Source organism: Rana temporaria, chromosome 2 (assembly GCF_905171775.1).
Source record: "Rana temporaria chromosome 2, aRanTem1.1, whole genome shotgun sequence".
In the NCBI taxonomy this organism is placed as follows: Eukaryota; Metazoa; Chordata; class Amphibia; order Anura; family Ranidae; genus Rana; species Rana temporaria.
In genome coordinates, this window is record NC_053490.1 from 357,221,102 (window position 1) to 357,237,515 (window position 16,414).

General features: G+C 50.0%; 1 protein-coding gene across 6 annotated transcripts in view; it reads right to left on the minus strand.

The window, feature by feature from the left end:
- TBC1D22B (TBC1 domain family member 22B) overlaps positions 1 to 16,414 on the minus strand; it is a 911,570-nt gene that overhangs the window by 593,058 nt on the left and 302,098 nt on the right. For 5 of the 6 annotated variants that reach the window (XM_040337609.1, XM_040337613.1, XM_040337610.1 and 2 more), the window contains one exon: positions 2,439 to 2,567. The exons of the other annotated variant lie outside the window; for it this stretch is intronic. In XM_040337609.1, coding sequence (XP_040193543.1) covers positions 2,439 to 2,567 — 129 coding nt within the window. The remainder of the gene's footprint in view (positions 1 to 2,438; positions 2,568 to 16,414) is intronic. 6 annotated transcript variants of the gene reach the window in all.

The following is a 16,414-nucleotide window of genomic DNA, read 5'->3' on the forward strand; positions in this document are numbered from 1 at the left end:
CGCACAGCATGGTCCGATAGATGGCAGCGGGTGATGTCACGTACTTCCCTACCGAACGTTGCGTCCCAAGGGCGGGACTTCTTCAGCGGATGTCACATCCGCTGTATTCCTTTCCTGCTTGGATTATGCTGTTACATGCCTGGGATTGACCCTTATGGGAAAGCGATTTTTTATTATCAGTGAGGTGAGCGGCCATTGTTACTATTGGTGGAGGTCTCCTGCTAACCCACGCTATATCACCTGCATGCCTCATATTGTCAGTCACTTATAAGAGAATCACCTGGATGATCTTTATTTGGACTTTCCCTCTAGCGCTGCACTATCTACTTTACATTGACTCTTAAGGAATTTATAAATTGAATCCTAGTGCATAGCTGCTGATTGTGTTTTACCTGTATATTGCGCTGATTTTTTTACTATTTTCATACTCAAGATATATATATATATATATATATATATATATATATATAAATAAAAAAATAAAAAAAAGGGACGATTAACCGGTCCCGGCTTTTTGGCTTTGGTTATGGCCAGCCAGCTCTTTTTTTCTACCCAGCTAGGGGAAAGAGAGCAATTCTTTCCTTCTCACCTCCTTGTACAGAGGAGGGGAGAAAGAAAAAATAAATAAAGTGCTTGGTGCAGATTTAATTTAATCAATCAATTATTTAATCAGTTAACCAGGATTAGTACACAGTTCCATGCATAATGTACCCATGTGCCAATATTATACTGGGTTATCTTCCAGGGCCGTTTTAGTCATATCGGACTGGGCTGCGACTCATCCACTGCATAACCACTTGTTGGAAAATAATAATCCTAAGCGCTCAGGGATAGCTGATAGCTGCCAATGATGCAGAGCGCAGTATTAATACAGATTGTTTTTTCCACTAAAATGTGTTATGCAGCCCGCTATTTGTCCAACTTAGACACAATAAATACTCTGGAGGGATTCAGTCGTCTCCAGCCTTCTCCTACCATGTCCCATCAGCCTGCCATAGGCAGTAAAGTTATTTCAGTACTAGAAGGAATATGGGCAGTGTAGGCAATAAAACAGTAGAGGATAGGTATTGCCCTTACCTGGCATCCGACAAGGGTCTTAATTGTCCCTCTGCACCAATAGACTGTGCATACTTCCAGCGCCTCCGTCTCCCCTCGCCAGCTCCCGTTCGTGCTGTATGCCGCCAAGATAGGGAGAGAGACCTCACTCACGTTTTACAGCGCTGCCAAGATGTATCAATGCGGTGGGGGAGTGAGGGGGAACCTCCGGGATACCCCCGGTTATCCCCGCCGCCTTCTTCTCGGTCCTCTGACCGAGACACGCCGGAATTCGCTGGGGCCGATCACATGGTCCGGTCAGCTGACCGCCACCCTCCAATCGCGAGCCCGGAACACTGGCTGCAGCCAGACCTCCTCCGCACTCCGTATCACCAGGGGAACTCCCGAGAAGCCCCCCGAACAAGCAGACAGGCACGAGCAGCCACGGATCTCAAGGACACTCGGGTTCACCAGGATGTACGTCCGCCCAACGGCATCAGCACAAACAGGGGATTCAGCAGGTCTGCTCAGAATTCATGCCAGGAGGTTCTGCAGGACGTTTGCTGGGAGTTTAAACAGCGTATAGCATAGAAGGAGTAGAGGGGCGGTGGGAGACACAGCACGCACCTCAACACATCTCACATGCCTGCCTCACTCTCTCCGCGCACCTGCATCCGGTCACGCCCCTGAGCCAACAGCCCCTGAGATAGTTCCGTTTTAATTATTCTGTGCTATCGCCATTCTACAGAGACATGCATAGAGCAGTAAATGCATGGATTTGGCTTTCCTTCATGAAGATCAGCAGCAAAGATAATCATTGCTGTCCCCGGTCACTGCTTACAACCAATAACAAACCCCTAAACAAGTGGGATGAATTTACTTTTAACTAGAATGCACCTGCCAGACAAACATAGCAAATCGACCCAGGCGTTGCTAATGTAAAGCATATGCAGAAGAAACTACATGTTAAAACACTTATGCAGTCACTGAATATACTTAATGCTGTAAAGATCAAAGTAACACTAATAAGAAATATTAAGTACAGGCATACCCCGCTTTAAGTACACTCACTTTACATACACTCGCGAGTAAGGACATACCGCGAGTGTATGTAAAGTGACTTACAAGTACTGTACAGAAATTTTTCAGCCACAGTAGAAGGAGCTAAAGCTCCGAAAGCATAGCCCGTCCTGTTCCAGTGTGCCCCTGACACCCCCAATACAGACCCTGAGACCTCAACTACAGCTCCTGACACCCCCACTACAGCCCCTGACCCTCTACTATACCCTAGAAGTGAAAAAATATATTGTTTCACTTTAAGTACATTTTCGTTTTACATACATGCTCTGGTCCCATTGTGTACTTAAAAGTGGGGTATGCCTGTAGAGGTAACAATTTTGCACCTGTCGATATGTATCTTGATGATGCTCTTCATTACGGGAATCATAATACTGCTCTATAAATCCAAAATACTCAGCACGTTTCCGCTGGAGTGTTTGTTGTCGTCTGTCTTTATTTGCAGGGAGATAGCCCTGTAGATGAGAGAAAAGTTCATAGTCAAAGTCAAAACACAAACAAAAAGGAGTGGAAAAATAGGATTTTTGTACTCACTGTAAAATCCATTTCTCTGCAGCCTTTGACCTCAGGGTTATATCCACTTCCTTCCAGGAGAGTTAGGCAGAAAAAAAGTACTTTAAGTGTTAACACTTTCCTCAGTACAGCTCCTCCCAGGGGGTGTGGTCCCCCGGGTATAACCCACACTCTGCCTCAGCAGCTCCAGTGCGTAACAAGCAGTACAAACAAAGGAGGGGTGGGTGCTGTGTCCGTCCATGAACTCAGAGAAATGGATTTTACGGTGAGCCCAAAAATCCTATTTTCTCTTCCTTTAATGGACAGACACAGCAGCCTTTGACATTAGGGACGTCCCCAAGCAGTGTCAAAAAATTTGAGGGGTGGGAAAACAACACAGCAAACCAAGCTACACCACAAACAAAATCGGAGTTACTCAACGGAGGAACTCCAACCTTAAACTGCTGCCTGTAACACCTTGCGGCCGAAAGAGGCATCAGAAGATGCACTCACATCCACCTTGTAAAACGTTGAAAAAGTGTGGACCGACGAACAGGTCGCTGCCTTACACACCTGTAACACAGAGGCTTGATGTCAGAAAGCCCAATAGGCAACAATCGCCCAGGTCGAATGCGCGGTAACTTGAAAGGGAAGCGCCCACCCCTTCAGGGCATAGGCCTGAAGCACAACCCGTCGGATCCACCTAGAAATGGTGGCCGACGAGACTGCCAGACCTTTTTTAGGACCAGTTTCATTAATGTGAAAAGCCGAAACGACCTTTGGGAGAAAAAAAAGACGGCTGCGGTCGCAGCACCACCTTATCCTTATGGATGACTAAGTAAGGAGTCTTGCAAGACAAGGCCTCCAGTTCAGACACCCGCCTGATCGATGTAATAGATACCAGAAAAAACACCTTCTGTGACAGAGCCCCTGCACAAACGTACGCACCAAGGAGTGCGCTGCCAAGGGTCGCTGAAAGTAAACAGCTAGAGTTGAAATCTGACTCTTAACCGTACTCAAGGCGAAAGCCTGATCCACTCCCCGCTGTAAGAACAGCAGAATCCGGGACACCACGTATGCACGGGGGTGCCACCTCATCTCCTCACACAGAGATGCAGGCCTTACATGTACGATGGAAAATCCTCCGTGAGGTAGACTTCATGCACGCAGCATGGTAGAAACCACCGAGCCCGATAGGCCCCGGTCCTTCAACACCTGGCTCTCAACAGCCACGCCGTTAAAGCCAGCGACTGTAAAGCAGGGTGGAAGATCGGACACTGTGACAGAAGATCTTCTCTCAGGGGTAGACGCCAGGAGACGCACCAGGTCCGCGTACCAGGAGCGGCGCGGCCAATCTGGGGCGATCAGGATTGTTGGAATCCCTTCGGCTTCCACTCTGCGCAGCAGGCGAGGAAGAAGCTTCAGAGAAGGGAAGGTGTAAATTAGGCAATAATGACCCCAAGGTGCCACCAACGCGTCTGACGCCTCTGCCCACGGGTCCTTCGACCTGGCCACGAACCGCGGCACCTTCCGATTGAGACGGGACGCTAGAAGGTCTACGTCCGGAGTGCCCCACTTTTGGCACAGACTCTGAAACACCTCCGGGTGAAGTGACCACTCTCCTTGGTCCAGTGTTTGGCGACTTAGGTAGTCGGCTTGCCAATTCTGAACACCCGGAATATACACGGCCGATCGAGCCGGAACGGACCTCCATCGCTGCAGCTGAGCTCCGTGTGCCTCCCTGATGATTGACGTATGCCATGGCCGTGGCCTTGTCGGACTGGATCCTGACCGGTCGACCCTGCAAATCCAGGGACCAATTGGCAAGGCACAGCTTGATTGCTCGAAGCTCCAGTACATTGATTGAAAGTCAGGACTCCTGAATCCAGCGCCCCCGGGCTGTTTGGGTGCCCCAAACGCCCCTCCAACCGGAGAGGCTGGCATCCGTCGTGACCACCGTCCAGTGGCACGGCAGAAACGACTTCCCGGTCCGAAGCACCGGAGACGTCAGCCACCACACCAGGGAGGACTTGACCAGTTGACACAACTGAATCTGGCAATCCAGTGATGACGGGAGCTTGTCCCAACGTGACAGAATTTCCTTCTGTAGCTCCCTGGTGTGGAATTGGGCAAAAGGAACCGTCTCATCAGATCCAGAACCTTCATGCAGAATCGAAGAGAAGACCACTTCTGGGTCAACAACTGCTGCACTGCAGATTGCAGTGTCTGGAGTTTCTCTGTTGGGAGAAAAACTCTTGCCTCCGCGGAATCCAGGACTAGCCCCAGGTATTCCAGTCGCAGAGACGGAACCAACACTGACTTCTGGATATTCAGAAGCCAACCGGATTCTTGGAGAGTCTGACATGTGATAGACACGTCCTCTTCTAATTCTGAGGAAGCTCTCAGGAGAAGGTCTTCCAGATATCCCACGATAGCGATCCCTCGCTGTCTCAGCAGGGCCAGTATCGGGGCGAGCACCTTGGTGAAAACCCGTGGTGCCAATGCCAAGCCGAACGGGAGGGCCACAAATTGCAAATGGTCCTCCCCGACCGCAAAGCACAGAAATCTCTGGTGCTTTGAGCAAACTGGAACATGTAGGTACGCGTACATGATATCCAAGGACGCCAGAAAGTCCCCCTGATGGAGCGCTGCTATTACCGAGCAAATCGACTCCATCCTGAATTTTTGCACCTTGACAAAACAATTGAGGGCCTTTAGGTCCAGGATTGGACGGACCCCATCCATCTTGGGGACTACGAACAGATTGGAGTAAAACCCCTGAAACCGTTCCATCGAGGGAACTGGCACAATCACTCCCCTGCCCAGTAGATCCTGGACAGCTCCTGACAGAGCCTTCCCGCGATCTGGAGGAAGCTGGAGGTTGGAAGGAAAAAATCTGTTTGGTGGACAAGATAGAAACTCTATCTTGTACCCCGAGGAAACTACTTCGCAAACCCACCGGTCGGAAAGAAGAGACCTCCACCGAGCTGCAAATTCGCGAAGCCGGCCCCCCACCCGAGACACGGACGGGGGCAGACCTTCATGAGGAAGCAGGCTTGTCCGCAGGTATGTTGGGCTTGCGGTACAAGGTGCGCTTGTGCCCTGCAGCGGGGGTCTTAGCACCTTACAAACTTTTTCCAGCCGCACTGGGCGCATGAAAAAAATGCTTTGGGGTAGTAAAGGAGGGCCCTTGCTTACGGCGAGGCTCCTTGCCCTTCCCAGACTGTGGGAGCAGTGTGCTCTTACCACCTGTGGCATCCTTTATGATGTCATCCAGGGACGCCGCAAAAAGCCGTTCACCCTTAAAGGGTAAATCCACCAAGGCCTTCTTTGAGGACTGGTCCGCAGACCAGCATTTCAGCCACACAAGGCGGCGCAGTACCACAGCATAGGCGGAGGCCCTAGAAAGCAAGGGAAGCGTATCCAGGGCTGACTCACAGACAAACTTTAGACCCTGAACCAATTGTTCAGCCAGGTCCTTACAGGTCTCGGAAGCACCCTGCGCCTCCAGCTCCTGCAGCAACAACTTTTGCATGTTCGGTCAGCGTCCTGGCCAAAACCAGTCTCACAGCCGAACCCACTACTGTGAACATGGAGCGGGCCACAGCCTCCACTCTCCTATCAGTGGGGTCCTTAAAGGCGGGAGCCCTTCCACAAGCAATGTGGTGGCTTTGCTCAGTCTGGACACGGGAGGGTCCACTGATGGAGGAGAGAACCATTTTTTCAAAAAGTCCTCCTCAAAAGGAAGACGGATCGCAAAGTTTTTTGGAACAGCAAAAACTTTTTGCGGCGAATCCCATTCCTTGTATAACAATTTGTCCAAATATGGAACACAGGGAAACGCTTTTGTGGTGCGGTGCAGTTTGCGGAACCCAAAAGGGACCGGCACATCCGATGCCTCTGCCAAATCCTCAAGTTTGAGTATCTCGCAATGCAGAGATAAGAGCTCCAACAAATTCCTCATCATTCACTGACCCTGAAGCAGAGTCATCCTCACAGTCCGTGTGGGTTAAGCCCGCATCATCTGACATAACAGAACCAGAGCCAGAAGCAACTGCAGGATATGATTCTGTGTCAGAAACGTCCCCAGAAGCAAGCTCAGGGAGGGGGTGCTTTTTACCCCCCCTTCTGGCCACTTGTCGCTTCAAACCTGGCGAGAAACGCCTCAAGGACAGCCGACATTGCCTCAACAGATGCGGCAGGGGCAGGGGGATTAAGGGTTAACTCATGCATTGTTGGGGCAGAAGCACCAGGTTCAGGCTCCATGATGCCCCACCGCTGTGTCACCCAGCACTGCAAAGCAGAACAACCCAGCGGTCACCTCCCGGCTGCAAAAAATAGAAGGCAGAGGCCCCCAGGGAACTCGCCACCCCACCCGGTTGCAGCGCGAGCTGAAAAACTGAAGTGTGCACTTAAGTGCTGGCTTTGCTGCGTCTGTCACCTCAGGGATGATTTGCAGTCTTTTGCAGCGCTATTACAGTCACAAGAGGCCAAGACTTTTCTAAGATGGCCGCCGCCTGAGGTAAAAAGCACCAGCGGGTTACAAGAAAATGTCCGCCTAGCTATGTAAACCGCGACCACGGCAAAATGGCGGCCGTGCGCAGTTTAAAAACCCCCAGTGCCGCACCAAACATACAGCAGCACCCTCCATAAGTAAAAACACAGCCCCCCGCAACACACTGCCCCGGTGGAAATAAAAAGACTCCAGGAGGCCCCCCCTTACAGCCGCTACCCAGTATGAGGAAGGAGGGAGAGGAAAGGGAGAGAGGAAAGCAGGGCGGACCCTCAGTTGACCTCCCCAGGTAAAACACCAGCCATACCACCTTGCCAGGGCAAGGGGCCACTACTTACCCGTCCTGCGACCACCGGCTGGAGGTATGCCGGACAGAACCAACATCCGCTAAACGGCATGGCTGTCGGCCTGACACACTGTGACAAGGCCAGAGACCAGTCATATGTGTGTCATGGAACATGTAGTTCCCCGGCCGCCCCTGGAGCAATGGGGCCTGTCGTGGACGACCCAGAGCTGAGCTGAGGGCCGGCACGTGCGCGATGGCCGAACATGGGGGGACTACAAGAGTTAAGACCCAGCCTGTCACCCAGTCGGCAGTTGCTAGAAGAATCAAAGGATTCAAAAACGCAGTAACAAAACAATAAAAAGCGGGAAAAAAATTGCAAAAAAAATCCAGAGTACAGGGACTCCAGAAGGCCATGTCCTCTGCTGATATTAGGCAGAAAGAAACTGGGGCTGCTGAGGCAGAGTGTGGGTTATACCCGGGGGACCACGCCCCCTGGGAGGAGCTGTACTGAGGAAAGAGTTGTTAACACTTAATGTGCTTTTTTCTGCCGAACTCTCCTGGAAGGAAGTGGATATAACTTTAAGGTCAAAGGCTGCTGTGTCCGTCCATGAACGGAAGAGAAAGTGTTACAGCATAAACATTACATCAATATAGAAAGTACAGTAATACACGTTTGGTATGCCGTTGCATCAATCCTTTCTTCCTCATGTAGTCCCAGCAGGATTTATTATACATTTGATCATTCATATGTATTGCCTCCTTCATGTTAGAGGTTATGGGTACAGCAGAAGCATAAGAAAAGCAGAAGCATGGGGGGGAAAAAACTTGGAACGCTTTTCTGCAGAAACTGGGATCAACACCTGTGCCTGAAGTTGATTTAGGGCAGGGGTGGCCAACCAGTAGCCGGGGGGGCCACATGTGGCCACAGAGCAATCGGATGTGGCCCGCGACCTCCTGCTCTGGAATGGCGGGCTGGCAAGCCCAGATTGTAGGTTGCCCGACCCTCCATACCACAGCATCAGTGTTGTGAATGAAGCTGGTGGTAGAGGAAGAAATTGGCTGCAGAGCAAAGCCCCATAAGCCGATGCTTCCTCTACAGCACCGGCTTTTGCCACAGGCGGAGTCTATGGCAAAGTTCAGCTAACCCTCAGGATAGACACAGGTGTGGGTAAACCACAGTACATCAGTGTGAAAGCAGTCTTAGGCCCTTTTCACACGATCAGCCCGACCAAATGGGACCCTCATTTCACCTCTATATAGTGACAGATGTCCGTTTACGCCCGCCGACCTCCAATCAGAAAAATGGAAGGGAATTCATCCCCTTCCATATGAGCAGATCTGAGGGCCTATAGAGTCGTTGTGACCTGTCATCCGTCTGCTCTGCTCATTGTGGCCCGCGACTGGTTACCAAGTTGCTTAAGTGGCCCTCGCTCTTCAAAAGAATGGGCACCCCTGATTTAGGGCAACCCATGTCCTAGAGGTGAGGCAGTCAGATTGGGGGTATGAATTAGGAGAGGGAATGGATAGAAATTTTATTTTTAAGCACCAGGAAAGGATACACAGATCTAATTCCAAGTGCTGCTGCAAGAACCTTGGGACTGAACGCTGCATCTGCAGGAGCCTTAGACTTCACCAACTAGAACTTGGAGTACAAACTTAAGACCAGGTGGCAGCATTGCAAAGCTGGGCAACAGAGGCTTGATGTTGGAATGTCCCGGAAACTCCTATCAATCTTGTGGCAATGTTTTATCCTTTAGAGTGCACCTGGCAATCGTGGATTTAGAATCAGGATGTCTTATGTAAGGCCCTGACAACTATACAGTTATTCCATCTCTTTGTTTCCATAAACATTTTGAGAACAAATGCTAACAATTATAGTTCTAGTACAGTATCAGACAAATCACAGTCAGGGAATATACATGTAGCCCAACAAGTAATATTGTGAACCAAATCTGCAAAAAAGGATATAGAAATATAAAAAAGGGACATAGATTCTTCACTCTAGTTACATTGTCTGACCTGTAACATGAGATGTTGAGCATCCCAAGGATGGTCATAGCTCAGGTGGTAGGCAACGTGTCACCACAGAGTCTGATCCACAATAAAAAGATAGACAGCATAATGTAGTGGATAACCAAAAATAATAATAAAGGGGGGGGGGGGTGGGTGAGGGGGAAAGGGCTGGGAAGTAGGTTAGGAGAATAGGGATGGTACAAGGAAAATGGAGGCGAAGTTAAATGAGGGGGGGGGGGGGTCAAAAGAAGAGTAACATGAGCATAAAAGAGAAAAAAAAGACAGTAGGTAAGTCAGTCCGCTCTTCCTCTCCAAGCAGGCAAAGACCTCATGGCTTAACCACTTAAAGGAGTTGTAAAGGAAAAAAAATGTTTGCCTAAAATTAAATGTCTGCAAGGTAGACAAACAGAATAGTGTAATGATTATGTTAAAAAACGAGTAAATACCATATTTATTGGCGCATACCGCGCACTTTTTTCCCCTTAAAATAAGGGGAAAATCGTGGGTGCGCGATATACGCCGATACCCGCGCTCAGTTTGAATGCCTCCGCCGACGCCTCCGCTGTTTACAGGAGAGGACTAGGCAGAACATGTTAGATACATATACATGTCATTTTAAAAACAGAGCTAAACAGCCCCACCCAGGGGGCGGTCCCTCCGGACATAACCCTCCTCCCAGCAGCATGCAGCCTCAGTTCGTAACAAGCAGTACAAACCTAAAAAGGAGGGGTGGGTGCTGTGTCCGTCCATGGACGACAAAGAAAAGGATTTTACGGTGAGTACAAAAAATCCTATTTTTTCTTGTCGTCCATGGACGGACACAGTCTCTTCATTCATGACAAGTTGGGCGTCCCCAAGCAGTGTCAAAAAAATGAGGGGTGGGAACAGTATCGGTCAAAAAAAAACCTCACATCAACCTTGTAAAATTTTGAGAAAGTGTGAACGGACGACCAAGTCGCCGCTTTACACACCTGTGAGACAGACGCTTGATGTCGGAAAGCCCAGGAAGCACCAATTGCCCTGGTTGAATGTGCCGTGACCGGAAACGGGGGCGCCCACCCCCTAAGAGCATAAGCCTGTATGACAATCTGTCTAATCCACCGAGAAATGGTGGCTGACGAGACCGCCAGGCCCCTTTGTGGACCAGATACCGACACAAAAAGTGAGTCAGACCTCCGAAACGGAGCCGTAGCCGACAGGTACACCCGTAGAGCGCGTACCGCGTCCAAGGAATGAAGTGCAACCTCCCTAGCATGCACTGGCTTAGGACACAAGGACGGAAGCACAATGTCCTTGGTAAGGTGAAAAGATGAAACCACCTTCAGAAGAAAGGAAGGTCGCGGACGCAACACCGCCTTGTCCCTATGGAGAACTAAGTATGGTGACTTGCAGGACAAGGCCGCCAGCTCAGAAACCCTTCTGACAGACGTAATGGCCACCAAGAAGGCCACCTTCTGAGAAAGCGTCAAGACAGGAATCTCTCTGATGTCCTCGAAGGGAGCTTTCTGAAGAACCGAGAGCACCAGATTCAAATCCCATGGGGGAAGAGGTGGTCTCAAAGGGGGAAGTATATGACGAACCCCCTGCACAAAGGTACCCACCAGCGAATTGGCTGCCAAAGGCCGCTGAAAGAACACAGCCAAAGCTGAAATCTGACCCTTAATGGTGCTTAAGGCAAGCTTTTGATCCAAGCCACACTGTAAAAACAGCAGGATTCTGGATACCAAATACATCCGTGGACGCCAACCCATTTCTTCGCACATAGAGATGTAGGCCTTCCAAGTGCGATGGTTAATCTTCCTAGAGGAAGACTTCCTAGCCCGCAGCATAGTTGGAATGACCGAGTCGGAAAGACCTTGGTCCCTTAGAACCTGGCTTTCAATAGCCATGCCGTTAAAGCCAGCGACTGTAAAGCAGGATGGAGTATAGGACCTTGGGACAGAAGGTCCTCCCGCACTGGCAACCGCCAGGGCGTATCAGCCACTAGGCGCACGAGATCGGCGTACCAAGGACGCCGGGGCCAATCCGGGGCGATTAGAATCATCGGGATCCCCTCGGCCTCCACTCTGTGGAGCAGTCGAGGCAGCAACTTCAGTGGGGGAAAGGCATAGATCAATCTATACTGACCCCATGGGGCTACCAACGCGTCTGACGCGTCTACCCAGGGATCCCTGGACCTGGCCACGAACCTCGACAACTTGCGGTTGAGACAAGAGGCCAGGAGATCCACATCCGACAGAGCCAGCATGCTCCTTTCTGCCCACCTTAGGATGTGAGCGACCTCGGGCGCTGCAGCCGAGCTTCGGGTTCCCCCCTGATGGTTGATATAAGCCACCGCCGTGGCGTTGTCCGACTGGATCCTGATCGGGCGGCCCTGCAACCTCCTTGACCACGAGGAGAGGCATAGCCTGATTGCCCGAAGTTCCAAGACATTGATCGGTAGATGGGACTCTTCTAGAGTCCAATGACCCTGGGCCAACTGGACCCCCCAGATGCCCCTCCCAGCCCAAGAGGCTGGCGTCTGTCGTAACCACCGTCCACTGGAAGGGGAGAAAAGACTCAACCACCAATTCAGAGAAGCCCTGACCAGATGGCTGACCTGAATCGGACGATCCAGAGACGATGGGAATCTGTTCCACTTGGACAAGATCTCCCTCTTTAGTACTCGGGTATGGAACTGGGCGTACGGTACCGCCTCGAACGAGTCCACCATGAGGCCCAGAACTCGCATACAAAACCGAAGAGACGACCACTTGCGGGATGTCAAGACTCTCACAGCAGACTGGAGCGTCTGCAATTTTTCCAGGGGTAGAAAGACCCTCGCTTTCGAGGAGTCCAGAATCAACCCCAGGTATTCAAAACACTGAGTCGGAACCAGGACCGACTTTTGAATGTTCAAGACCCACCCAAACTCTTGGAGGGTCTGGCTGGTTATAGACACGTCCTCCCTTAATTCTGAGGCAGAATGCCTCGCTGTCTCAGCAAAGCTAAGATCGGCACGAGCACCTTGGTGAAAACTCTTGGTGCTGACGCCAGGCCAAAAGGGAGGGCCACAAACTGATAGTGATCCTCCCTGTAACGAAATGACCCGGGACAAACAGAGACTTTGGAAGGATGAGGGGTACTCCTGTGCCAGCGTCATTAATAACTCTTATGTCTAGGGTCACCTTATGTCCGATAGAGCCATAGGGTAACAGAAATTATATCCTAAAATTACAGGACAGGGGACATTACTGATCGCTCATATTGCAAAGTGTTGGTTTATTCTATGACTCATCTCTCTGTGTAAAGACTGTTGACATGCTAATTGAGTCTGGTCTAGGATCTCTAATTATGTATGCCAAATACTGTTGTGTGTGGAATGGAACTTGTCAAGCTGTATGCGGAGACAGAACATCTGTCTAAAGATGTGGTTTGAGGGGAATGCATTGTGTGATGGTGTTTTGTTTGAATTCTGTTAATGAAGGAATGTGACTTTTCAGGTGGAGTGATTAGATCATGATAATTATAGCCCGACACCGGGATGTCTGGAATGTTTAGCAATAAGCCATCTGAAGGTGTATTGAAGCCCCCCCCCCAGGGTGTGAGGTGTGGGTGGAGAGTTTGCTTGTTCCTGTGATCACTAAAGCATGCCTTGAAAACTGTATATAAACTTGTATATAAAGTTGTCATTCATTTTGAAACCAAAAAGCACAGAGCTGTGTCTCGTCTTATTCAGGAAATGGGATGGATCGGGTCCTGTGGTGTCCTGAAGTGTCAGATAAGCTGTCGTAGTTGATGGAAGGTCGTAAACGGTGGTGACCGTTACACTCCCCGATCGCAAAACGCAAAAACCTTTGGTGACTTGCGCAGATTGGGACATGCAAGTATGTGTCCTTGATGTCCAAGGACGCCAGAAAGTCCCCAGAATGGAGCGCATCGATTCCATGCGGAACTTTCTTACTTTCACAAAGACGTTCAAAGCCTTGAGGTCCAGGATTGGACGGACCCCGTCCTCCTTCGGGACCACAAACAGATTCGAGTAAAAACCCTGAAACCTCTCGTCCTGCGGAACAGGTAAAATTACTCCGCAACCTAGCAGGTCCCTTACTGCCCCCAACAGGGGATGAAGTCACGTTATGTGACGAACACGCGTCGGGACTTGAGCACTGATTGGGTAGCAGCACCCGACAGACGAGCGCGGTGCTCGTGGAAATGAGACCGTGACAAGACTGCTTAATGTGAGTTTTTTAGCAGATGGTTTTATTCTCTTTTAATAAAAAGTTTGTTGTACGGAATTACGCGATGTGCCCCCTTTCTTCTCCCTCCCCCGCCCCTTGCATTTTCGTCTGAGTGGTCGTTCCCACGGACATTGAAGAGAGTAAGCTGTGGCAGTGAGAAGTTCAGGGTGATGAGCTTGGCGCTCGTGGAGATAGGCACCTTGTTTCCATACACTGTGTAAGTTGTGTAAGTGTACATCTACTTACCCATTACAGAGACCCCTCTTTGTGTGGTATCAGGACTACGCTTCAGTATCTTTATTGTAACCCTTACATGTATGGTCCACTACGGAGACCCAGTAGGAAGACACCCATCCATTGAGAGGTTGAAGCATTGGTAATTGATTTGGCTTTATGTGACAGCCGTGAGGTAAGCTGCTAGGATCACTAATGGTGTGGGCTGCATGCTTTTGGATTAGTTTTTGATGCACATCTTCACCTATTTGGCTTTGGAACTTTTCACTCTAGACCATTCAATCATTTATTTTTCATCAGCCTCACCTGGAACCCTGGTCTTCTGTTTGTATCAATCCGGGACTGTTATGTTTTATCACTGAAGACATTTCTTTCACTTTGTTTATTTTAATACAGCTCTGCCCAGGCTGTATGTTCACTTAATTACTGTTTCTAAGTTGCAATTTCACTGTGTTTGTACCATTACATTATCTTCCCGCTCCACGGGTTCATTTGTACCCCCACCCCTATATCTCCACTTATCCCCCCCCCCTTCTCTCTTTCACAGCGCAGACATCACCACTTTTTCCACTTCTTTAAGAGGTTCTCCTCAAAGGGGTACCGAACCTCCAGGCGGTGAGGGACTACAAAAGCCTTCTGCGGCTTTTTCCATTCCCCATCAATGAATTTATCAAAGAAGGGCACATAAGGAAAAACCTTAACAGAGTGGTCTGATTTGTGTGAACCAAAAGAGACCGAGCCCTCAGCAGATACCTCAACTGTACTATCTAGCTTAAGGCAGTCCCTTACAGCATTGATAAGCTCCCTGACAAGTGCCTTATCATGCCCAGAACCCAGTTACAGTGTCTTCCCCAGGAAGGTCCTGGTCCACGTCTTCAGAAAAAACAGAACCAGGCACCGGTCTTAATCTGAACATTCCCCTGGGGATAGCGGAGGGAGGGGGGCGCTTTTTACCCCCTTTACTGCCACACGACGCTTCCACCCTGGCCACAAATGTCTCCAGGACTGCCGACAAAGAGTCTATAGTGAGTGCAGAAGCAGAGGTACCAGTGGCCTCTGCCATGCTGGGGGAAGGAGGAATAGATACGGACTCCATATCCTGAGGAAAAAACTCAAAGGGCCCAGTTCAGAATGAACAGAAGAAACACCCACCACTCCTGCTGCGCTGACTGGGGGGGAGGTTGTACAGGGGACTCACCACACCGGAGAACTGCTCAGCGCCGCAGCCCGTGTCCCGCACACCGCTGCGTGTGTGGGGAGAAGTCGTGAGGTAAACTGTGGAATGCTGTGAGGAGAACAGCGTTGCGGGCCGTGAAAACCAACGCTAGAGGCAGAGGACTCAAGCAAGATGGCCGCCGAGCGTCCACGTGGAGCCTGGTGCAGCTACAGCAAAATGGCCACCAATGGGATTTTCAAAACAAACGGAAAATCCACTAAAACATGGCGCCAGTGCCGTCAGAACGCGGCAATACACAGCATTTGAAAAGGGTGAAAGCCTGGAAAGGCTGCTCAGCCCCCAAAACGTCCAGAAAAAAAAAAGGGACCCTCAGCAGTAAAAACACATAGGCCAGGCGCACAGTCGCTTCAACCAGGTGCATCCGCCCCCCAACCCCGACAGCATGTATAACAGCAGAGGGAAAAAAGGGAGCAGGGAAGGGAGGATACCCAAACCCCAGGAATGCCCAGCCGTACCACCCCACCTAAGAAGAAGGGACTGTACTTACCCGTCCTTGCGACGACTCACTGGTGCATTCCAGACAGGCATACAACCGCAATGGAGGTAGCCTACAGCCCGGTCCATTGTGAGCGAGACAACACTACAGCTCAGTCATGTGCGGACCTCGGAGCAAAGCTCACTGGCCACCCCAGGAGTCATGGGGCATGCCGTGGCAGACCCAGCCTCTTTGCAAAGGTGTGCTCACGCTCGCTGGCCGAACTGAGAAGACTACAAGGATCTATGATATCCAGCCTGTCTCTCAGCCGACACTTGATAGAAAAAGAAAAATAAATAAATAGAAAATAAAATAAAATCCTTTCCTCGGGCGCTGGGCCCAAAGGAAGCCATACATCCTTCTCCTTTGCTAGGCAGAACGAAACTGAGGCTGCATGCTGCTGGGAGGAGGGTTATGTGCTGTTCGGCTAGGTTTTTAAAATGACATGTATATGTATCTAACATGTTCTGCCTAGTCCTCTCCTGTAAACAGGGAACATAACCCACTTGTCATGAATGAAGAGGCTGTGTCCGTCCATGGACGACAAGAGAAATGTTTTTTTTTTTTTTTGTTTTTTACAGGATTTCGGGTCTACATTAGGGGTGCGCGCTATACGCCGGAGCGCGCAATACCCCGATAATTCACGCCCAGTAATTTACACCTCCTTAAAGTCTCTAACACTACGTTCATTTACATGTTTTCCTATGGGACACGTTCACATCCATGATTTTTTTCAGCTGCTGCGTATTTACGCAGCAGCTGAAAAAAATCATGGATGTGAACGTGTCCCATAGGAAAACATGTAACTGAACGTAGTGTTTGTGAAAAAAAC